General features: G+C 53.2%; 4 protein-coding genes and 1 pseudogene across 4 annotated transcripts; 3 read left to right on the plus strand and 2 right to left on the minus strand.

Annotated features, from left to right (window-relative positions):
* Window positions 1–802: 802 nt before the first annotated feature.
* On the plus strand, window positions 803–2,403 carry SAPIO_CDS9050 (uncharacterized protein; the record flags this gene model as incomplete). Its single annotated transcript, XM_016790546.1, has 3 exons — window positions 803–1,634; window positions 1,738–1,880; window positions 1,951–2,403. 3 exons carry the CDS (start codon window positions 803–805, stop codon window positions 2,401–2,403), a joined length of 1,428 nt encoding a protein of 475 aa, XP_016639849.1.
* Window positions 2,404–3,867: 1,464 nt separating this feature from the next.
* SAPIO_CDS9051 (uncharacterized protein) lies at window positions 3,868–4,834 on the minus strand (the record flags this gene model as incomplete). The annotated part of the gene is made up of 3 exons (XM_016790547.1): window positions 3,868–4,188; window positions 4,258–4,645; window positions 4,785–4,834. The coding sequence occupies 3 exons, from the start codon at window positions 4,832–4,834 to the stop codon at window positions 3,868–3,870; spliced, it is 759 nt and encodes a 252-aa protein (XP_016639850.1).
* A 2,801-nt stretch (window positions 4,835–7,635) lies between these two features.
* SAPIO_CDS9052 (WD domain-containing protein) lies at window positions 7,636–10,904 on the plus strand (the record flags this gene model as incomplete). The annotated part of the gene is made up of 3 exons (XM_016790548.1): window positions 7,636–7,971; window positions 8,268–10,733; window positions 10,797–10,904. 3 exons carry the CDS (start codon window positions 7,636–7,638, stop codon window positions 10,902–10,904), a joined length of 2,910 nt encoding a protein of 969 aa, XP_016639851.1.
* A 1,393-nt stretch (window positions 10,905–12,297) lies between these two features.
* SAPIO_CDS9053 lies at window positions 12,298–14,745 on the minus strand (annotated as a pseudogene; the record flags this gene model as incomplete).
* A 6,751-nt stretch (window positions 14,746–21,496) lies between these two features.
* Window positions 21,497–23,455, plus strand: SAPIO_CDS9054 (uncharacterized protein; the record flags this gene model as incomplete). Its single annotated transcript, XM_016790549.1, has 2 exons — window positions 21,497–21,556; window positions 21,755–23,455. 2 exons carry the CDS (start codon window positions 21,497–21,499, stop codon window positions 23,453–23,455), a joined length of 1,761 nt encoding a protein of 586 aa, XP_016639852.1.
* Window positions 23,456–24,168: the final 713 nt, after the last annotated feature.

The following is a 24,168-nucleotide window of genomic DNA, read 5'->3' on the forward strand; positions in this document are numbered from 1 at the left end:
CGATGGGGGTATGATAACAGAGAGTAACTGGTTTGCGTGCGGTCTGTTGTTGGCGGTTTTACGGGGCAGAGGATTTACTTTACATACTTCAGTGTTGACTGTGTCCCGAATCTCCTGTCGATGCACCTTTAGCAAGTAAGTACATAGTTTGTGTTTACCTCTTCAAGCTCCTCGGGCTACTCGAGCCGAACCGCCGAAGCGACAAGGGCCAGGGTTCGAAGATGAGGCCACCGCCCGCATGAAGACTATAGATGCGGCACCTGCAGGAAGCGATGCAGTCATCTGAAGGAGTAGCTCCTACTGCACTCCTGCACTACTGCATCCTGAAGACTCGACAAAAATATCACCTGCATGCAATATCACTTGCATATGAGTGCATACGAGCCATTGATGATGTGAGACTTACTTGAACGTGCAAGCGACGACTTGCACCCGCTTCACCTCACTCTCACCCCATCCCTTCCGAGCCCGGAGAAGACTTCACTCCAATATTCCAAATTCACGCTCTTCCATAGCATAGGTACTGAGTACGTCCTCGTTAACGTCGGACGAATATCCTAAGTATTTTTCATGCTATAATTTTGCAACTTTCATGGCCATCAAGACATCTGGTGTTGTCCCGCCAAAGCTAAATATGTCTGAAACGACGTGAACGAGCATCCCAGGAAATGAAGCTGTTCGCTTATAAGACAAGTCCTCCTGTCAAACCCGTCTGACCCTCTAACCCTCTGGCCCCATAGCCATCTATCTCTACTTCCCATTCAAAGTATCTCATCTAAGCTCCCAAAGAACCTTTTCTATCATGTCTACATTCGTCCAGTCATGGGCCAAGGCCCAGGCCCAAAAGTCCCAAATCCACAGCTCCAAAAATGCCCCAATCTTCTTCCGCAACCTCGAAGCAGAGCTCGATACTCTCAGGGAGAATCAGCGCTGCCTGTCCATCCACAGCTACCCCGGCCTAGGAAAGGACATGATTGACTTCGCCTCCGCCGACATGCTCGGGCTTGGCACCTCAGGCAGGATGCGTGAGGCATTCATGGAGGAGCTGGCGCAGAACCCGGACTGGTGGGTGAGCGCCTCCGGTCCGCGGTTGACCTTTGGCAACTCCAAGTATATGGAGGACTTGGAGCATGATATTGCTGAGTTCCACGGCGCTGAGACGGCGCTGATGGCTGTTAATGGTGGGATGGCGAATGCGGCCATCTTTACTGCCATTCCGCGTGCCGGCGATGCTCTCGTGTACGATGAGTACATCCACGCAACTGTGCACGACGGCATGAAGAACAGCCTCGCGCTGGTCAAGAAGGCCTTCCTCCATAATAACTTAGACTCGTTCCGGGACACCTTGGAGTCCGTCCGCAATTCCCAGCCACTCATCCGCAATGGGAAGCGGTGTGTTCTTATTGCTGTCGAAGGCATCTACAGCATGGACGGAGACGTGTGTCCTCTGGAAGAGCTCGTAAGCATAGCCAAGGAAATCTTCCCTGATGGCAACGCGCAGTTCGTCATCGATGAAGCCCATTCCCATGGCGTCATTGGGCCGAAGGGTGCAGGGCTCGTTTCTGCTCTGGGGCTTGAAAAGGAGATTGCCATCCGGATGCACACACTTCCGAAAGCCATGGCAGCCGGTGGCGGTAAGTCCATACATGAACCCTCTCTGTTTCTCTGTTTATCGCATGTTACAGACAAAGGCTATGAGTCTTCAAGACGGTCAGTTCCAGCTAACACCTTCCTTAGCTGTCATCATGTGCAACAATACTGTTCGAAACATGCTCCTAAACTTTGGGAGAAACATTCTGTTTTCTGGTGCACCAGGCTTTCCTCTATTAGCGGCAATTCGCGTCGGGTACGACTTTTTGCAAAGCGGCGAGACGCAGCAGGTATGCTAAGCCACGAAATAGAAGAACCAAGCACGTTCCCATCGCTGACATTAATTCGTACGTGTATTAGGCACAAGACAGAATAAAATACATGGTCCAACTCTTCAAGGACAAACTGACATCCCACCCAGTCTGGGACGCAGCCAACGACGCCAAAATCCTGCGTGTTCCACTCTGGGACCAAGACGAGCAGGAACAGCGCTTCTGGACTCCCATCGTCCCCATACTAACGCGCCCCAACACGAAGCACAACGTCTACCTTGCCTTCCATCTACAGCTCAACGGGTTCATTGCTTACCCTGTCTACTTCCCCGTCGTCCCCAAGTCGGCGGAGAGGGTGAGGATCATTTTCCATGCTTCGAACACTGACGAGGAGATTGAGGCCATTGCTGCGTCTATTTGTGCCTGGGCGGAAGAGATGCTTGAAATTGATGAGGAGGGTACTGCGGGTGTTAGAGTGCCGACTGCTGCTCGCCAGGCGTATGCCATGATGGAGAAGGAGAGGTTGAATGGGTCAGCGTAGAGAATGAGGTCTACCCCGTGAACGGGTTGGAGGCGTGGGTGAACTGGGGGAGTCCTTGAGAAGATCTGCGATGGGTACACAGATGTAGTTGACTTTGGGGTTTCTGCCAGTAGCTTGAGCCGTAATTGAGACCTCCACACCGCCTCTCGACGTTGGTAGAGTCTACGGCGGTCACCGGGCTCGTGGCCAACTGTAGGCAGGCAAATCTCACCTATCAAGCTACCATCTGCCAGCATCTCTCGGCATTTTCTTCATCGAGGAGCAGATGGCTTCGGCTCTTCCGCCACTATAGATACTCCATAGCTGCTCTACATGTTATATCCTTGACAATGGCTGTCCAAGTAGAGGTGTTACGACAGATACTCTTGGCGAGGACAGTGCTGCATTGGAGAGAAGTGTCCTCGTCAATTCTGATGACGGTCAGTAGTCACAGTATTCCACAAGTAATATTAATACGTGTTCATAATGAGGAAGGGTGATCGTATTCTCTATCTACTATATCCCAGTGGGAACTGCTGTCCCCTAAAGACTGCCTAGGTCACTTGTGGCGGTGGCAGCTCTTCCTTGGTCAATTATACGGGCTCGCCATAGTGAGTTCTGGCAGTTGTGAACTAGTGACGGTCGCGAAAGCTGCTGTTCTCGTTGAGAGCGGACCTTGCGTATAACTGGGGAGAAGGCCAATTGTCGTCGAGGAGTTGACAACGTCAATTTTTTGAAGGTCTTCGGTGCGTTAAAGGACGTAGGGCGTACCCTTCACAGCTTCGGGTTGGCAATAGGGAATGACCATGGCAAGGTAGCCAGCTACAGAGTTTTTTGCCCCAACACTATCGACATGACACAATCCGAATATCAACCAGGCCTTGTCTGTTCTTACCTCACTAGCTGGTGTCAAAAATCGGGTTAGCAATTCCAGTTATTGGGTTAGCAAATCCAGTTATCGGGCTAGTAAATCCAGTTATCGCCAACGGATAGGATTTCTAGATCTGAAACCCTGGTCATTGTTTGCAGACAAATACAAATAGATGAGAATGATGTCAGAATCCATGAACTTGAATTTCTGTCTTCATCGCTCAGACCCGTCTTTTGTCTATTTATAGAAGAAGTCCCCTGACAGTGGGGGGTGGCTAGGCGCCAAGAGAGATCAAGATGCAACATCAGGCATGCTCCAAGTGCTGATAGCGCCATCTCGACACCACTGCCTCGAGGCCTGCAAGCCAACTGTGACAATCAGAACAGCTCTGAGTGGTCATGGTGAATAAATGGACCCCACGCCCCCTTCTGACCCCTGACTCACTCCAGCTCCTTCAGAATGAGAGTTCTAGTAACACCAGTGAATATACTTCATAACTGACGCCTGGCTGATCTTTTTCTCCGCGAACTCTGAAGAAGTCACGTCTCAAATTAACCCCCAACCCCCGCGGCCCAAACATTCATAGAGAAGCGCATCTCTTGTTCCCAACTTTCTTAGGCAAGAAATTCGTGGAACCATGTTACAGCCTGAAGGAATGCCTGTTCCTTGGCGAATCTTTCCACCTGGACATCGGCCCGTCCGCGGACAGCGAAGCCGTGGGCGACGCCAGAGAACAGGGTGATCTGGTAGGGGTGACCAGTCTCCTTCAAAATCTCCTCCGACCTGTGACGCTTCTCGGGAGGGAAGATGGGATCGGTTTCCGCGGCCGCAATAGAGAGAGGACCTGTGATGGCCGCGAGTTCCTCTTCTTCAACAAGGGTTGGGTGGGCAACATAGCCAACATCGATTCCGTCCTTGTAGTGACGAACAAGGTACTAGTGCCGAGGTCCCAAGTAAGTATCGACGGACACGTTATGAAAAGGGTCTGTTGTGCATTCACCAACCTTGGCGCCAAAGCAATATCCTACAGCACCCACGCGCTCAATTCCGTACTCTTCCCTCAAAGTCTTGATCGCGGCGACGATGATAGGATCCACAGCTTCCTTCGTGTGTGGGTTCTTGCCGTCCGAGCCATGGTTGAGCCAAGCTGTGAAATCGAAGTCGGCGGGCCGGTTCAGATCCAGAGGATCGCCATTGAACTCGTCGATTACAAGAGTAAGGTAGCCGTTGGCAGCGAACTGATCAGCCAGGAGCTTGGAATTTTGCCAGATACCTATAACGTCGGGGCAAAAGAGGATGCCCTTGCCTGTCCTGGTGTTGTCGGGCGGGGGAGTAGCGAGATAGGCGTCCCATTTCCCAGCAACCTTGATAAGCTGGCCGACGGGCTCTCCGCTTTGAGTATTATCGGTTAGCTAGTCTACGGCGCGAACAAGAATCGCGGAATACTCCACGAAAATATCGAAAAAGCTTCAAAATTTGTCCCATTGTGAGGGTTTATTGTCTCGTCATGCGGGGTGGTGCTTGAGCTTACCTGTGCTTGACGCCAATGGTACAGCACTGCGCAGGAGGATGAGAAGCCATCGATGGTTGATAAGACGAGTCACCTAGGAGATTTATACTGAGTTGATGGATATTTCGACCTTCTTTTTCCCTTTCTGTCTCTCGGTTAATGATAGGTGCCTTGTTTGTTCGGATCTGTAGCTCTGATGGTCTGGATATCTACCCCGGCACCAAGTGTTACATATTTGGATGTGCCTTCCCCGCAGCATCTTCGGCAAGAACTCGTTCTCACCAAAATGTTCAAGCACGTCAGTGACGCTGATTTATAATACATTCCGCGTCACCAAGGACCGGCCTTCGCGGTGACAGATGCACGGATGCGACACTGCATTGATATGTATTATATGTATTGCATATTGCGTGAGATAGACAGCCCGCCTTCATCTATTGGGCGCTGTTTCCGACGAACTTTTCCATAAATAGTATTACTGGTCAACCGTTTGGGCAAGCCCAAGAGACAAATGCTGCTGTTTGTCCAGTACCTGTAGAATCCGCGCTGGTTTAGCTACCTTGGACCCTGCGATCATAGTACAGGTCGGTGGAAGCTGAGCGGTCCATGAAATCAATGAGTGATCGGCGGAACGTGGCAGGGCTGGGAGGAAGCAAAGTGGCACCAACCCCCAGCAGCATCTCCACGTGGATTCAGTTCTAGTGCCTTGGGAATTGGGAAATAACCTTAATGTTCTTGACAGGGATAAAGAGGTTGGCTGAAGACTGGGGAAGTGAATCCGCATCTCAGGTAGGCTGAGTGGTGAGGCACCAGAATACGAGACGGACTTGCTTCGCGCAACTTACATGGCGTCTACTAAGAAGTTAAGAGTGGAGGTCGGTTCAAATTCCAATTGTAACCGGAGATTCAAGGGTCGCTCATACACGCACTCAAGAAGCATCGGGTGCGTTCGTATAAATTATTTAGCGGCGGTCTTCCAGATGATTGAAACAATCCTTCCCTGGGTTTGGTGAGGGTACATGGATATTCTAGCCGCCTAATGCTTGCCTGGAATCGGGAATCGCGGAAAGGAGGGACATGAGAGGGGTCATTTCGGTCCACCAGTGGACCGAAATGACAGACAAGTCGGTACTTCGTACTCAGGCTTACGGCACCTTGGTCTAGCCTTGATCTCCTCGAGGCGATCACTTTCTTCAGGTTTAGGAGGGCCAAGGCGTCCCAGGCTAACTGCTGGGGCTCCTCCGTGCCAGCACTCAACTTCGTTCACCTATCATAAGACCCACTCAGGCTCGTGAAGGTAGATTGGGAGAATTCCAAATGCTGGCAGGAATCAGTATTCAGCATTCCATCCTTCAATTGTTGCCGCCGCTAAATCAATCAAATCCACGATTGCAACGATCTTGAATTGTATTACATAAGCCCGCTAGCATCCGCTTTCCGCTTTGGACTGGAGTTCCACATCGAGATCGGCTGGAAAGTAGGTCACGTGCCACGGACCACAGCCGGTGACCTCGACACAGCGAGTCGGGGCGGCCGAGTCTCACAATTCGACCGCGCCGAATGGGACTAGCACCGGTGGTAGCCGACTCAAGATGGGTTTCCAGCTATAAGTAGATTAGTTGCGCTGAGTTCCATGATGTGCCCCTAGGGTAGTTGCCTTTGTAGTGCACCAGGGAATCGAGACGATGGTCCTTTGCATCTCCAGAAAACGTCTGGTGGAACTGTCTCAGCTGGCTTTGCCGTGATTCCCTCGGCTATCTCCTCCCCTTGCCCCCGGTCATTCGTAGGATGCCTCCGGGTCTGGTTCTAACAGGCTTGGGCTAGAGTGTCAGAAAGTGGTGTAGGAATTCCCGGACCCGTGGCCCCCTACACTGGCGTCGGGCCAGGCCACGGAGGATGAAATTGCTCTCAACTGTATGCGGCTCCAAGGCCGGTCCAGAGCATCTGACCTCTTCCTGAGCTTTCATCCAGCACTTCTCAGTCCGTAGAAACTAGATATCTCTAGCGGAACATATGGAACCTGCGTCCGGGACTTTAAATTGCGACTGTCCGTAGTTGTTCTTTGCCACAGCATAAATTCCAAGCTGTTCCCAAAGTCTTTCATCGGGCTCGCTTTTGATCGTTGCCCATACAGTGTACATAGTTACATACCATCTGTCATTTCGGTCCGCAAGCGGACTGAGATCACTTCAGTTTTTTTTCTCGGTCAGCAAGGCGTGATTTCCATGGTTCTGATTCGCCGGCCCTTGCAATTTTCCCGCCACTCCCCAAAACTCCGCCGCCAGGATTTGCCATCTCTTCCCGCTGTTCCCAGCTGTCCCGCTGACTGTACTGGAAAATTCTCCCCTGCACCTGCCAAAATCATTACTACAAAGGTACTTCGTACATTGAGAAGGAGCGAAGCACCCACAGATTCTAGCCGCCTGGCTACCTGCCTCCTCCTGCTCCTCTGCTCCTGATCACTGGTCCAGGGCCCCCTCTCCCTACTCAAGTTCTCCCTCATCCCCGATAACCCGCAACCCGCGGAAAAAAAGGACTGTGCAACGCAACCGCCTACGCTTGGTCTTTCATCCCAGTCGCTCCTCCCCTCCCCCAATTTCTCTCCTCTCCCGTCCTGGTTTCCGACCATTTTCGCCGACCCCAAGACCCGCACGCAGCCTTTATCGTCGCGTTGTTGACCGACGCCCCTCCACTCCCTCGTCCACTCCCCTCGACATACTCCCACGTCCCATCCGGGTAGTAATCCTCTCGGGAATAGGACGTGCCTACGCCGTTGCATTTTCTCACCACTCGCCTGGCCGTCGATAAAATACAGCCGCTGCAAAAGAGGCTCCGTCGGCGTGGCACAAGGCCACAACCCCTTCTATCCATCATGACGCCCTCTCCTGGGTCGCAGCCCACCGACTCCCGAGGTCCTTACTCGAGTCAAACGGTTTCTGTTAGTTGGGGCGAAGGAGACACCACACCAGGCTCTCGCACATTTCAGTTTGGTGTATCGGAATGCATCGAGACCAAAACCGTGACAACCACGACAACAACGAAACGCACCTTTCCACCCCTCTTTGTCCGGGAACCCAGGCCTTTAGAGTCCTTAGATGTCAAAGAATACCCGCTAGCATCGAAGTCCACACCGCCGCAGCTTGCCCAGTTTACTTTCGATGTGCCCGGATTCGACCTTTTCGCAGAGGAAGATGCCCCATCCAAGCAGGTCAGTCTCGTGTTCCGGCACTCCGTGCTGTTCGATATCTCTTTGATATATTCTGTAACCCCTGGTATTACTGAGAAAACTTGGTGCTAATATGTTGCACTTCTGTGTGCCAGTCTTTACAGACTCGACGACGCTCGACACCCCCAAAACGGTCACTCCGCCTTTCCCGCACCGCGAACGAGTCTTTTGATTCAGTATCGACACGCCTACCTTCTAGGTCACCATCAGAGTCATACCCTCGCCGGTCGAAACGAACGACTACACGAGCCGAATCTCCATCTCGCTGTGTTTCGAAGCCGTCTCACAACAAGACTCGACCCGCTAGCAGTCATGCCGCTTCCGATCGACCTCGCCGGTCAACGACTTTGGTAAATCGACGTGAGAGCGAGCGTCTCGCGAGGCAGGTTGCTGGCGTTCTCGCCACCCCCGATGCTGCCGAGTTTGCTCCTCTTGAAGAGAGGCCGACGCGGATCCGCAAAGTTTCCACTACTCCCGAGCCCATCGTTAGCCAGGTGCCTACCCTGTACGATGCTGCTAGTCCTATTGCTAGCGATACCCAGACGATTTTTAGCGGCAATGTAGCAACACCGCCGATTACAGATGCCGATGTCGAGCCGTTTATGGACGCCGACGAGACCTTGCAACAATCTGTCCGGTCTCTCCACCAGAGCCGTCACCCTCTAGAGTCCGCAGCAGCCCAAGATGCAGATGCCAGTCTTCCTAGTCCCAGACTGTCCCCTAAGTTGACGGCCGCTCAGCCCGAGTCCGATTCTCTCGTCGATGAAGAGGACGGCTTGCCCATCACATCCCAGGCTCTCACCCAGCACCAATTATCCTGGAACGAAGCGTCCCAGAGCACAAGCACCGATGATTCAGAGATGCTGTCCCCTCGTCCTCTCGTTACCAAATCCCGTGGCTATCTGGCTAGGGAATCTGCCACCCCTCCTCAACTAATCGATCCCAGAACAATGCTCGAATCCTTTGACGCCATGCCTTCAGATATGAAGACTTTGATGCTGTACCAGTTCCTCCGCCGGTGCCCGAGAAAGACGCTCCGGATTGTTGCCGATGTTGTCAACCCATCATTACAATGCGACTTTTTGAAGCAGCTCCCTCTCGAACTCAGTTATCACGTCCTCTCTTATCTGGATTACCGGGATCTGTGCCGCGCCGCTCGAGTCTCGAAACACTGGCGAAATATTATCGATAGCAACGAAACCGGATGGAAAGAACTCTTCGACCGCGACGGATTCAAGCTTCCCCCTGGCGAGCTGGAGAAGGCGATCCGACAGGGTTGGGGTTGGCAAGACCCCTACGGCCCCGCGGGGTGCGAGGTCGACTTGAGTGCACAGCGACGACTGAACTCCACAGAAGCTGAACTCACGCAAGTTGTCTGCAAAACCGAACCGACCTCGGCAAGACTTCGAAGTTCGAAGCGCAAGCGGGGCCTCAATGCGATGTCGGGGGTGGACCGATCGAAGAGGCGAGCGAGCGCGAGTGCCGCCCTCAAGGATACCAGTGGTCAACTCGAGGTCAAGCAACACAAGTCCGAGGGGCCCCTGTCGGCAGCCAATGCGGCAGCGTTGGCCGTTCCCGACCCTCAACTGGGTCTTCCCAGCCTTCGCAGACTCCATCTCTTCAAGTCACTCTACCGACGACATTACATGATTCGGGAAAGCTGGACCAACGGCAAGGTCCAGCCTTCGCATGTCGCCTTCACCGCCCATCCCCGTCACGTAATTACTTGCTTACAGTTTGACGACGACAAGATCATCACGGGTAGCGACGATACGCTCATTCATGTTTACGACACCAAGACCGGAAAATTGAGGAAGCGGCTAGAGGGTCACGAGGGTGGCGTTTGGGCTCTCCAGTATGAAGGTAACGTTCTCGTATCCGGGTCGACGGATAGATCGGTCAGGGTATGGGATATCGAGAAAGGCCTTTGCACCCAGGTCTTTTACGGTCACACTAGTACTGTACGCTGCCTGCAGATCCTCATGCCTTCGCCCGTCTCCAAGGACCGCAAGAAGCAGCCGGAAATGATGCCGGCTAAGCCCCTTATCATCACCGGATCGCGTGATAACCAACTTCGGGTATGGCGTCTTCCCGAGGCCGGTTCTCGCAGGTACATACAGACCGGACCCCCGGCCAACGATAGCGACTGTCCTTACTTTATCCGCACCCTTGCCGGCCATACTCATTCGGTTCGTGCTATCGCTGCACACGGTGATACCCTTGTCAGTGGCAGCTACGATCACTCCGTCCGGGTCTGGCGTGTTAGCACTGGCGAGGCACTGCACGTCCTTCATGGACACACTCAGAAGGTTTACAGCGTCGTGTTGGATCAAGAACGCAACCGATGCATCTCGGGCGCCATGGATTCGCTCGTGAAGATTTGGGATCTCGCTACTGGTGCGTGCCTATATACTCTTGAGGGCCACAACCTGCTTGTGGGCATTTTGGATCTCCGTGACGAGCGCCTCGTTTCAGCCGCAGCGGACAGCACGCTCCGCATCTGGGATCCCGAGAACGGACGCTGCAGAAACGTGCTATCTGCCCACACTGGCGCTATTACGTGTTTCCAGCATGATGGGCGCAAAGTGATTTCGGGCAGCGAGAGGACCGTTAAGATGTGGGATATTGCCAGCGGTAACTGCCTGCAAGATCTTTTGACGGACCTGGGTAGCGTGTGGCAGCTTAAGTTCGACTATCGACGGTGCGTGGCGGCTGTGCAGCGTCAATCAATCACGTATATTGAGGTAAGCAAACTCTTTCCAAAATTACATACCCCAACATCGTGACTAACCCTTGATCTCTCCTAGATTCTTGACTTCGGAGCCGTCCGCGATGGCAAGCCTCCCGAGGAGCTAGGCAGGCGGATCCTGCTCGACGAACCCGAGGTCCAACGTCTCATGGAGGAAGACGTATAGGAGGATTCTCCCTCGAACCCCTGGTGAGCCGAGGTCAACCGGAACCGATTCACCGTTTTTGGTGTGAATTATATTCTTCAAAACCGGCGTTATTATTCCTTTTTTTATGCATTTTCGGTCTTGCTTCTACATATCATATGCAAGAGGAAGGAGCAACAGTTTGCATGCCAACGCGTGACAAAAAAAAACAACCAACAGCATTGCGACGGCCATACGGAGTTTCAGAGATTTTTTTTTCTGTCCTTTTTCTTTTTTTTTTTTTTTTCCTCTTTCTCTTTTCCGCCCTCTCGTCTATCAAAGGCTGCATAACTTTTTGTTTTTCCCTTCGGCATGCTATCTCTACCACCCCTCAATGTCATCTAACGATCTGGGACTATGACTGGAACTCGGGTGGTTTATCCAAACATTACCCTCCGCGGACGTGGCGAAAGAGCGGCGTTCTCTTATTTTTTTTTTCTGTTTTCGTCTTATTCACACATATCATGGGTTGGGGAAGGACGACGCAAATCGGGAAAGGTGTGTGGGGAAGATGGGATATAAATAAGTGGTAACCGCAGCTGATAGATTTTTTTATTTTTTGAGGCGAAGGTCAATTCATGATTTCATCACATTAACCGTCCCCTTTTCGTGTATCAAGTTGCTTGAGGTTGGTGCTTGCTTTTTCTCCGGGCCCGGTTGCATTTCCATGCCTCGAGAGTGGGCATCGAGAGTAATTATTCAGTAATCTAGCGGCACACGTACATTTTTAGTATCCCTCGTCTTGTTCATCTGCTGCTATGTTAAAAAACCGATATGGGAGGTTCGGGGGGATGGCGGCCGGGGACTCTTTGCTGCACGGACTTCCGACGCCCGGATTCAGAGCCGGCCGGAGCCCCTTGGTGCCCCGGCGCATACTCTCCGGCGGCGGGGCCGTGTGAATAGATTTGATATCACCTCAGTTACCACAGTCTACACTGACTAAACTCTCCACAACCCCCGTTACACGGTTCCGAGGGATCATAGAACGCTGGAAACATTGTAATTATAGTGGTAACTTCTCACAAGATACCTCCTCGCCCAATGCTCCAGCAGGGAACGTAGTCAAGTTTGGGCCTTGGTAGCGCCGTTGAGCGCCTGTTTGTCCTCGATCATTGCCTCCTCTAACATCTCGGTGATTTTAGGCTCCTTGGATTCGGCGGTGATCCGTCGCCAGTCCTCATTGATTACTCAACTAGGAACCACGAACGTCGACGAGAAATTTATATAAATCAGACCGCTAAACTATCGCCCATAAAAAGAAAACACAAAATTTCTTCTTTACGCCAGGTTCCGGCATCATCACAATCACAAGGGTATCCTGAAAAACAAAACCAAGGCTCTCGCCTCCTCTCTCCCCCTTCATCGCTCATAAAACCTACGGAAACCGAAACGAAGGCGTCGGTTTCCTCCCCGGCATCCCCTGCAACACCTCCCCTTCCACCCCAAATCCATAATTCCCCCTATTCACAACCCCATACCCAATCTTTATCCTCTTCCCACGCGTCCGTATCTCCCCCTCGGGCCCGAACGGGATCTTCTCCAGCGCCGACCCCCTCGTGGCGGCCGCCACCGAGCTAAACCGCGTATCCCTCGCCACGCCCTCTTCGCGGATCGCCAACATGCCGAAGCCCGTCGCCACGAGCGCGAGTAAGATGGCGATGGAGTAGACGGCCCAGAGGTCGGCGACGTGGTAGACGTAGTGGTTGGACGTGCGGTGGCGGGTGCACGGGTAGAGCGGTTGGTCGTCGACGTTCTCGTCACGGCCGGTGACTTTTTCGGGGTCGGCGGCCCATACTACGGCGAGAAATTGCGGTTTTGAGAGGAGGGAGAGGATGATGTCCTCGTAGTAGGTTTGTACGCCGGCCATGAGGTCTCCTGCGGCGAGGTACGTGTGGATGTCGATGAGGCGCGTCTGTGTGATTTTCGTGTGGAGGATCTTGTTGGGCTCATGGATCGTGCCGTTGATGAAGCGGCGGAGCTGTAGACCGAGGGCGTGGTAGGCCGCGATATGGCGGTAGCGGCCCACGTCGGCGGTGGGAGAAATGTAGTTCTCCTCGGGGAAGGCCGTGGTATTGTCGTGCGTGCCGTCGGAAGCGAATTCGCCGCGTTGGAAGATGGTGTCGATGATGGGGCGGAGGTGGCGTCGGCTCTTGACGGTCGTTTCCTGCTTGAGAGATACGTAGTTGAACTCGACTTCGTATTCGGTCTCGTAATGTTCGCACCCGAAGATCTTGGGCGTGAAGGCCGTGTCCCAGCCCGGATCTGTCCGCTCGTTCGGCTGCTTCTTCGACGGGTCCTCAACGCTGGCGTAGCCTACCCAGAGGATGGGCTCGGTTCGGAAGACGCCTAGATTCTTTGGGAGGGGGTCCTTGGAGATGGGAACGCCGCCGTCGCCCGAGTCCATCTGGGGATTCGCGTATTCTCCCTCATACACGGAGGCGAAGTAGGTGAAATTGCCCTCGGGCGCTAAGATGTCGGTCGAGAAGGGGGCTTCAGCATCGCCGAGCTTCTTCGGCTTAGATCCGACGCCGCTGGCGAGTTCGGAGCACTTGTAGCCGGGCGCGACGAAGTTGACGGTGAAGCTGCAGTTCCAGCCAACGCCGCAGATATCCGGCGCGGCGTTCTCCCTGGCGATGGGGCCCTTTAGGAATGTGGCGAGCGTGGCTACCAGATCGACCTGTTGGCTCGGCTCGGTCCAGTAATCGAAGTAATCTGGACTTTTCTCGTCGTCGGCAGAAACGTTCCAGTATGATACTGAAACCTCAGGGATGCCGCCTGCAAGGTAGTTGGGGACGCGCCAGTCGTTACCTTCCTCGCGCGCAAAGTTGAGCGAAGGAATAGCAGGACAGTTAGTTTCCTCCGTCAAAGTCATGGGTTGGACTGCGAGAGTCTCAGAGGCGAAAATAACAATGAGCGGCGTGAACCACACATAGATGACGAGGAGCATGGCCAACTTGGCCTCCTTGAACAGCTCAAAGTTGAAAAGAGCCGTGAGGTCTTCGGTGGCGGCGAAGAGCCCGTCGACGGCGGCCACGGTGAGAACCTTGCGGCGCACGGTCATCCATACGCGCTGCCGGTAAGCCGTTACTGTTGCCGCGGCAAGGGAGGATTTGGAGAGGAAGGAGAGGGCGGCGCCGTATCGGAGGAGTCGGAGCTGGTTCGTCGCCTCTTTTCCGTTTAGGCTCTTGTAGAATAGGTGGTGGCCGATGGCGAAGAGAATGCCGACGATTAGGAGAAAGTACATGTTGTATTGAGGTTTCCAGTATCGCTGGAAGAGGGACAACCGAGCCGGTGGGGGACTGGGGGGCAGCTCTGATGGATCAGCGATGGGCCTGTACCCGGGAGGCGCACCGCGGTCATCGAGAGGCGGAGAGAGCAGTAGGGCATCGGAGCCATTGCGGTGATGGGAGTCATGATACCTCGGTGTGTAGAGGTTTGACATGGGCGTCCCTTGATCGTCGGTGTATGGTGGTCCTGAGCCTAGATCTGGATCTTGGCGTTCCAATTGGAGAGGCGTAGGCCTAGGCCTTGTCGTTGAATAGTAGGGCTCACTATTCAGTGGGGGTGTGTTTTGGCTTCTGGAAAGATCTGGAGATGTGCGAGAGAAGGTAGAGGCTCCGTCTCTTGGGGGAGATCCCCTGTTGCCGGCCGGGTTGGGGCCGGGACTCCATCGCTGGGAGCTGTGTGTTGGCGGGGTCGTGATTGGGGAGCTAGGAACAGCGACAGGTTTCCGAGCTACCGGCGGCTCTGCGGGGATGGGGTTCCAATTATCACCTCTTGAAAGAAGATAGAAAGAGTTGGCATTGGACGATGAGCTGTCCATGGTCAACACCAAAAGCGGAGCGCGGTATTGTTGCTGACAGTCCTGCTGAGTAGCAATCCGAAGGGCTGAGACGCGGGGAAGAAAGAATGGTGGGCGATGGGAGATGGGGGATGGATAAAAAATAATGGACGCAATGGACAGAGACAAGGGAGGGAATATGGCGTAGAAGCGCAACCAACAGACGACGGAATCAAGCAAGGGCGACGACCATGCTACGTCCGGTGTGGCTACCTCCCACAGCTCCGAGTTAGAAGTCTCCACGGCCCGTCCGTCTCACGTACTTCGTAGGGCTGCACCGACAGGTGTGTTGAAGGGTTTTCGCTTGCCGTCTGTGGAGTATTCTCCGGCGACTGACACGCAATATTTGCGCGGCAATAGAAGATAATTAAGCTTACTTGGACGAGATGAGAAAGTTGACTGGGTGAGATACGACGGGGCTGGAGGGTGGACCAAATCAACAAAGGCGGGCGATATATATCTTGGGGTTTTCCAAAAGGAAAAAAGAATACCGCAACCGGAGATCGGGTATCACTGATATCTATCTATTTGGCGAATAATGTCCACAATTTACAAGAAGTGCCAACAAGAAGTGCCAGGACCGGCTATGCCGAATTCGAGAAGAACTTCACTCCATACGAGCAGGCTCGGGACATGGAGCATACAAGCGTATGCAACAACAATATTGCCAGGCCACGGTCAGCCCGCCAAGCATGTCAGCATGCAGAGTAACCAATATGTGACGCAACTAAGACAATTAGAGCGGACGGGTCAAATTAGGCTTTTGAGCTGTGTCGACGCCATCCGCAGCTAGGGTTGGGGGCTGAGCGAAGAGCGAAGAGCGAAGCAGGCTTGCCATTCTGGGGGAGACCAAGAGACAAGAGACAAGAGACAAGGGACACGGAGTTGGTGGTGGGGGATATAGGGTAGGCTGGGGATCTGCGGAGCGAAGGATGGATGGATTGTTGAGAGGTCCCCTTTTTGCATCATTTCCACATCTCCGAGACGCATATTCGTGTCTTCCTGTTGACAACGACGGGATGATTCTTCCAGGAACGAACTGGACCGTGGAACATATTGATTCCAGTCTCGTATTCAGCACAACCAGCTGGGTTTCCATTGCCTGGCGGTGCGCTCGTCATCCCGACCGAGGAAATGTCCATGAGAAGATGACGACCTCGTCCCAGGGTGTGCAGGGCACGGTTGTAACACAGCATGGATAGACCACAGGGTCCGGACCCCTAAATCTGGTCTGTGGCGGGGGCTGTGGCCGCCAGCCTACTCCAACATTTCTCTCTTCAGGGGGGCCCGGCTCCAGCCTGGCTCTTTTGCCAAGCCGGAGCTGAGAATTAACCGCCAGCGGCGAGACCAGGCTGTTGGGATGCCAATAGATTGAGCGCTAACCTGCAGTTTAGCACAAGGTCTAGCCTGAAACCACCAAACGTTGTTGTTAATTGCGATGCATGCTGCACCAATCAATACTGGACGGTGACGGATTGTTGTCTCTCATCAAGAGGGAGGACCAGAACGAAGGAGAGAGCTAACAAGATTATGATATGATTGCGGCCACAGCATTGAGGCTCTGGCCGCTTTCGAGGGTTGGCATCTCCACTGAGTACTTAGGATTGCTTCAAAGATGGGACGGTTCAAGTTGTCCGAAAAGGCGATGAATCGTGACGGCAAATTGATGATCAACGTCAATTCAACAAGAACTTGGAAGGAGCGCCCGAACAAGATAGCTACCTCGCTCATTAATCGGGAAGGATGCTTGTCTGGACGATCTTGGACCCCAACTCCAACTGCTTCGTACCACGTCCACTTCGAAATATAGGGTTGACGATGCAGACATAATTTTGAATTGAAGCTCTTTCAGCGACATCCTTGCCAACCATCCAGCGATGTAACGTCCACAGTACACCCACCACCAGCGCCAGTCCTCTCCTGAGGGTCTGCTTCACCTGTCGAAACCCGCTGTCAAAGCTGGCTCTCGATCGGTGCAACGCCACTCGGCAAAGATTCTACCACATCGTCAACGACTTCGAAGCTGTCGGCCTGATCATCGTTTGAAACGGCCCTGCGATTGACCAGCGCTCCCTCGTCGAATCCATGATGACTGACTTATGACGCGAGTCGCGGTCCGACAAGTCCCAAGACTATTATCTAGGGGTTTCTTCCGGTCCCTCTTCCTTATCAACTCTCCTTGGCCTCACTATTCACCGCGCCAGGGCCTATATCCCTTCACCTCTCTGGAGCGGCGTGAGTATACCGACGATATTCTGCGAGATATGGAAAGGTACATAGCTTGGACGAAAAGATGGGGCTATGGACTGGCGGCAGATGGTCACCTTGGGACTAAGTCGCTGGCTTGGCGACTCAGTTAATGCGTACCGATGGGAGATGCCAGAAACTGTTGGCTCTTTATCGGGACAAAATCACCAACTTCTTCTCCATGTAGCCAAGATCAAAGGGGACGCAAGGCGCACTGAGGCCCAGTAGACCCGAACTTCAGAGTATCCGTCACAATCAATGGATGTATTCGATCATGTCCATTATTATGAAAGGTCTAGGAATTCCTGACAATTTTTCATTTCGATTTCTCAAATACTTGCTTGGTATGTCAAGTTCCACCGGAGCTCGCCTCAGCAGAAGAGAAGGGCTTGACCAGATGAATAACCGGCAAGGTTCTAAATACCATGATAATAAGAGCGGCCCTATAGAAATTGTACGTCGAGTTGCTTGGTGCTCTCGCTTGGAGTGTGAGCTGATACTGTTTTAGGAGGGAAAAAAAAAATAATAAATCTAGGAGGGAAAGTTATTAAGTCGTTGGACGAACCCCGACCACCAACCATGGCAGGTAATGAATCTCGCAGGCTGATCCTTCAATCCAACTGAGATAATGGTGATAATTCCCCAGGCGGCCGCCGTGAGGCACGGAAGCTCTCATTGCTAAGTGGCTCCCGGAGCCTATACTGAATATAGTGACGGGACACAAGGTGGTGGTGTGGAACCGTGCTGGAGAAGGAAAAAGAAGGGTTAAATAGGAAGAGCGGCCGACAAGGCGCACCAGTTCTATCCATCTCTCGACGAGGTCTTGCTTTTTTCTCCGAACTGCTTCAAGGTACAAAGGTATTGGAGGAGATTCCGGCTTAAGCAAGACTGCATTTCAAGAGAACTGTCGTTCGTTGTTCGATCCGGGACAGGAGAATGTGTAGCATCTCCATCGGGGTTAACAGTCTTGGGGGATTTTGTTCACTCCTCGTTTCGGAGTTTCGGATGATGGCTGGTCTGGCAGAGATGCCGATCCCCGCAATGCCCCTTCCCGTCCCCTGAACCCTCCCCACTCCGAGAAACGGTCGACGAGAATACGGCCCCCACTGACGAGGGCCAAGGGACTGGGGCCGAGTTCATCGTCTGAGGCTCTCCACCCAGTCGTTCTAAATCCTTCAAGTAGGGGGAGCACCTCGGTCGACGTTGTGTATTTCCACGGGGAGATCCTAACTCGCCAGACACCGATCCATTTAGCATCAGGCCCGTTCTTTGTGGAAATGAGAGGTGTGAGTACAGGACAGGCCCAAAGTTCGGCCATATCGACACGGCATGCATCACACTTGACTCTGGGCCGCATATAGGGTCGACGAGTGACCAGCAGCCTGGTTACGATGCTTATATATGATGAAGATGCAGTCTTGGGGTTATTGGTGATGGTGTTCCTCGTGAGCAGATAGCTCGTTCATTTCAACCCTTTGCGCAAGTCCCAGCTCAGACGGGTATTGGCATGTTTTTGCCATCTCCCTGCTTGGGGATTCAAGACAGACATAATGGGGTGGTGGTTGTGAGATTCCTACGAGTCGTTGGACGTGAATCTCTCTCAAGAGTTTATATAGTCTTCCCCTGATTTGTCGCAACAGTCACGATCTACGAAACTCTGGGGAAACTGCGAGACCGCGGCGACATCATTTCGACAATTGTGCTTTCGGGACAACAGAGCACAGAGCACAGAAAATTCGAGCCATCATGTTCGTACTTGTGCCGTGGGCTCCCTACTCCTCAAATGTAACCCGACCATTCCACGTCACGTACAAGTCTACTGAGTACATAGGTATACGGGGCTTGCCATCTGTTCTACATGGAAAATCTATTTTATTACTTGTTGCTAAGTTTAGAGGTGATTCTGGAAGCTAGGAAAAGAAACAAAGGAACACTTAGCCATGTTGGTAACCTCGGCGATACACAGATTGAAGCAATCTGGTAGACGGGGTCGTCCTTTCGAAATAAGGCCAAGAGTGCATCGATTCCGGCATCTGTCTACGAAGTATTTTAGTGATTGGATCTTAGCCAGGAAAAATGGATCGTAACACTTGCTTCCAGCATTGGACCCGCTGAGCTGTCGTGGCCGTCTTGTTGGCCAGTCGTTCGTGCGAAGTAAGCCAGGGAGAACGGATTCCCAGAATTAGTCAGGCCCCAAAAGAGGCATCGTGACTCAAGCGAGGACCTGAATCTGGATCGACCAATGCAGGGTGATGTGTGGTTCGCGAAGCCAATCAATGAAGACATTGAGGCTTGCAAAATCGACCGGATCACGGCTTCAGGCACCAAACCTTCTCTGGTCTGTGGGTTCTTATGTAACCAAATGATCAAGAGAAGATGATTAAGACAACGGATGATCGAATGAAGGCGCCGAGACACAATCAGCAGGAGACAGCCGTTCTTCGGGACAATGTACTCGGGACACCAATTTAAACAGTACAAAGGTGGTACAATTGTAACATTTGAAGGGGATGCATCCTGCGTACGTAATACGGACTTGTACACTTGATGGCGACTTGGATTGGCTTCAAATATTAGGAACGATTGAACATGGCGATGAATTCATGGAAGCGTGCCCAGTCCCAGTTTACAACTCCAGGACTTGTCGAATGGCTGGGAATCTTGCCCCTTTGGCCCTTTGGCCCTTTGGCGGGCCAGAAAAGCCAGGGAGCCAAGAGTGCACTAAATGGAGCAGTCGGGGATTCTCATCCGTGGATTGATCCGAATGCAAGGGCGCCTAACCGGGCCAAGAGGCGATCAAAGATGGACTCTTTTCGCCAAGTCTGAATAAGTCTACCGCCCTGTTTGCTGAGTGGTCGACAAGCCTGGCAGTCTCGTCAACGGTTTGCTCTGATAATTCCTGGTAATATTATTAGCGACCACTATGATTCCTCCGACGTTGGGTCTTGCCCCATCTTGGTCACCTGTAACAGGAGACTGGATGACCTGGCATGGGCGGGATTCCCAATCGAGCCACTGGAAAAGAACCAACGACGAGCTGCCAATCACGGAAAGAGAAGCAAGGGATCGTATGAAGGAGAATGCTTGTCTAGTTGGAGCCTGAGGAGCCGGGATTCTGACTGAGGATGAAGCGATGCTGGAAACTGGAAAGGCAAGTGGATAAGTGGGTTCCCTCACCTTAAATTTTAGTGGCCGCTCCTGTCCTCCTCTCGTTGGTGTCTATCTGGTCCTGCTGGAGCCATTTCTCCCTAATCCCGAGACCTTGAATATGACGAGGAGATAAAGAGTAAAGTAGTACTCGGTCGCTGCTTCCTCCTCTTTGACACAACAACATCATCATCAACACCGCAGCTCTTGCTGACCCTTTCGTCACCAAGCGCTGAGCCGTCGACAATTCCGGCTGTCCGGAATCGACTGTTGTGAAACCCCAGAGCGTGCAGTGACACCGTCCACTGAGAGCTGCACGGGTTCCCTCTGTTCAGAAACAACCCCTGCGCCATTCCGAGGTTCCCTCCCGCCATCACCATTACTGCATCCTGGCCGCCCTAGTCCGTACCTGTCAGAAGATCTTTAGCTGGCGTCCCACAGCACTGAACCCTGATCTTCCCAGCCTCCCACGACGCAGACTTGGCGAAGCCAGACCCGATTCGGCTTCCCCACCAATCCCACCCCGCCAGACCAACACCAAAGCCAGCCAGTCTCAGCTGCGTTGGTCTTTCTCCCTCTCCTTCGCCTCTCCTCCCTGGCGCTCTCACCGCCAAACCACCCCACCTCGCTCGGAGACGCACCACGATAGGGCCAGCCACGACCACGACACTGGAAACCCAACCGAGTGCACTTACGAAGTATCTCGAGGGGATTCGATACTGTTGCAGGGAGGTACTCCAAACCTGGCTGCACCCTGCACGAGATACCACCTACCTCGTACAGTGTCATCGTGCCCTACCTCGCAGGCTAAGGTACATGTACGTATCTTGAACATCGCGAGCTCCATTCGTTCTTCTTGCCTTGTTCCCGTCTCGGCCCAGTCTTCCAGTCTTCCGGCGCCAGAATCCACATCGAAAATCCACATCGACAAGGGATTATTTCTGTTAACCTCCTCCTCCACCTCTTTCCCCTGACATTCCGGAAAAAAACACCATCTCGGCATCTTCCCAACGGTCTTCTATCTCTCAACTTGTCTTTCTGTATGATATAATAATACCTCACGGCTTCAAACTTTTGACCGTCTTCCTTACTGCGCAGCTCGACAGGTTCGACAACGCACTGACCCAAACACCCATTTATTTCACTGTCTCTTGGAAAGCGGCTCCTCCCGTGTTGAAACGCACTCCACGCAATCACTTTGCGACTCATTAATACTGCGCTTTTTTCCTCCCTTCAAAATCGCACTCTTCACCTCCATAAAAACGACAAACCGACCTCCACCTCTAGGCAATCAACCTCTCTTTATCTTGGAGACGCCTGCTCGCAGGTTTGCGCCAAAATGTCGAGACTCCAGGAATCCATCACCATCATCAACAACTCGGGCAAGATTATCAGCACCGTGAGTGTCTTTTTCCCCGCCTCGTCGCTTCAACGACCACAACCACCACCGCCAACACCAACACCAACACCTCTCACCGCCCTCTCTCGATGCCTCACCGAAGCCCAACCCCAGCCATACTGCCCAAATCATTCGGGCACCACCTTCACCTTATTCTTGTGAAACTCATTGCTAACCTTGATTACGTCGCCGCTCTAGGGGAAACAACTATTTGGCATTTTCAAAGAAGCCAAAGCATGCTATCACGAAAAGAAGGCCGCCATTCATCAAGAGCGCTCGCTCCAACGCAGCCAGACATTTGATGTCAGCCAACAAGCGTCTTTTCACTACCAGGAGGCTCAGTACTATGAGCAGTACGACTATGGGGAGAACCCTTACTACGCCGGCGACGATGGCCGCTCCTACGTCTCTCATCGGAGCCATCGCTCCCACCGCTCCAGCGCCTCCTCGCGCCGCTACGGTCCCTCCGCCTCACGCGGCAGGCCAGCCCTGACCGAAGCTAACCTCCGCACCCACTCGGAAGTCTCAGCCACTCCGCCCTCGGCGCCTCCGCAAAATTACCGATCCCCTTACGCCGAGACCGCTCCGCGAGACATGACCGTTTCGAGACCGACTCTCGTGCGCCCGCCGACCGAGTACTACCCCCCCGCGCCAGCCTACGCAGAACCACCCGTTCCCCCGCCAAACTATGCAGCTCCCGGCATTCCGCGCTCCGTCTCGGATCCGGCCCTCCTCGGGAAGAAGAAGAAGAAGAAGTCCATCGACATGAACCTAGCCTACGGAGACATCCCTCCCGACTTGGAAAGCCGTACCGATCTCGACCCTGAAAACCCGGATACCCAACACGCCAAAACCCTAATCGGCAGGGTCGAGAATCTGCTCGACGAAGCCCAGTGCGTGCAGCACTCGGCATCGGGCATCATCACCCACCTCCAGCGGAACCCCGATGCCGCCGCCGCCGTGGCCCTCACGCTCGCCGAGCTATCAACGCTGCTCACGAAGATGAGCCCCGGATTCCTCTCCATTGTCCAGGGTGGCTCACCCGCCGTTTTCGCCCTCCTCGCGAGCCCGCAGTTCCTCATCGCCGCGGGCGCCGCCGTCGGAGTCACCGTGGTCATGTTCGGCGGATGGAAGATTATCAAGCGCATGAAGGAGACCAAGGAGAACGAGGCCATGCAGAGAGAGGCACTCGCTTTCCAGGCTGCGCAGGTTCCCATGCATCCGCCGCCGCCGCCGCCCATGATGGAGCAGCAGCAGCAGGTCATCTACGACGATATGCCGGGACCGGAGTATTACCCGCAGGAAATGCAACTTCACCCCATTGCTGGCGATGGCATCGACGAGGCCCTCGTCATCGAGCAGGAACTTAGCGGTATCGAATCGTGGAGGAGAGGAATCGTGCCTTTCGGAGAAGACGAGAGCGCCGACCTCGAGCTCATCAGCCCCGAGGCCCAACGCGCCATTAAGAGGAGTCACAAGGACCGCCGGCGTCGCCACTCGGACGGCGAGTACGACGACGGCGACGACGTCTCGCGCAGCGGGCGCAGCGACAGGTCGCATCGGAGCCACAGGTCCCACCGATCGAGTCGGACGCACACTACTACGCACCGTAGCTCTCGGGACGTCGACATCCCCGATCGCAAGAGCAGCAGGAACGGCACGACCGTTGTCGGCGGCGACGACGGGTACAGCGAGGCCGGGAGTGAGAGGAGTAGGAGGAGCACGCGGTCGAGGAGGACGATGAAGACGATTGAGGCGAAGAAGGACGATGATGAGAATAGTTTGGATTTGGTGCTGAGGCCGAAGGAGAAGAAGGGGACGAATATGCTGAAGCAGCTGTTTAAGAAGAAGAAGGATAAGGAGGAGAGTAGTCGGAGGGCGGTGAGCGTTATGGTTTGAGGGATTCAAAGTGTTGTTTCTCTATTACCTTTTTGGAAGGAATCTCGGGAGGAAGCTCTCTTTCTATGGATTCTCGGTTCGGATTTCTTTTTTTTTCTCTTCTTTTTTCTTTCTTTCGTCATTTATACTGAGCGTTTCGAGGCATGGATGGATAACTTTGGTTTATACTTTGGATTATACTGGCGCATTCGCATTGCAAGTTGGAGCTACTTGGTATTCAGCTTCACAGACTTGGGAGGACACTGGAATCTCTACTCAGTTTGCGTTTTCTTTTCCCCCTTGTTCTATATGAAGTAAAAGAGCTGTATTTTTGGATGAAAAAATATGTCAATTATAAGATTTTATCAATGTTAGCGCAGTCGTCGATGGAGAAGGATATCCTCCCTCAGAATCAAGACTTATAACTCTCCGCAAACATGCGCCCTTCCGGTCTTACGCTCCCGCGGTAAGACAGTAACACCGGCTTCGTACGTTTGACATCTCGACCTGCCTAATCGAGTCTCGCCTCGACAAAAATCCCATCACCGTCGCATCGCGTCGCGGCTAACTTGAGCACGTCAAAATGACCGACCTCACTGAGTTTTTCGTATCTCATCGTATTTCTAATAGAGTGATCCCTTATACGTCTGCCTAATCCTACTTATACGCATCACCAACCTCACCTAGACATTTAACATCAGTGTAAACCCCAAGAAGCCCAGCCCACAATCGCC

The sequence above is a fragment of the Scedosporium apiospermum genome (assembly GCF_000732125.1).
Source record: "Scedosporium apiospermum strain IHEM 14462 chromosome Unknown SEQ_SAPIO_0132, whole genome shotgun sequence".
In the NCBI taxonomy this organism is placed as follows: domain Eukaryota; kingdom Fungi; phylum Ascomycota; class Sordariomycetes; order Microascales; family Microascaceae; genus Scedosporium; species Scedosporium apiospermum.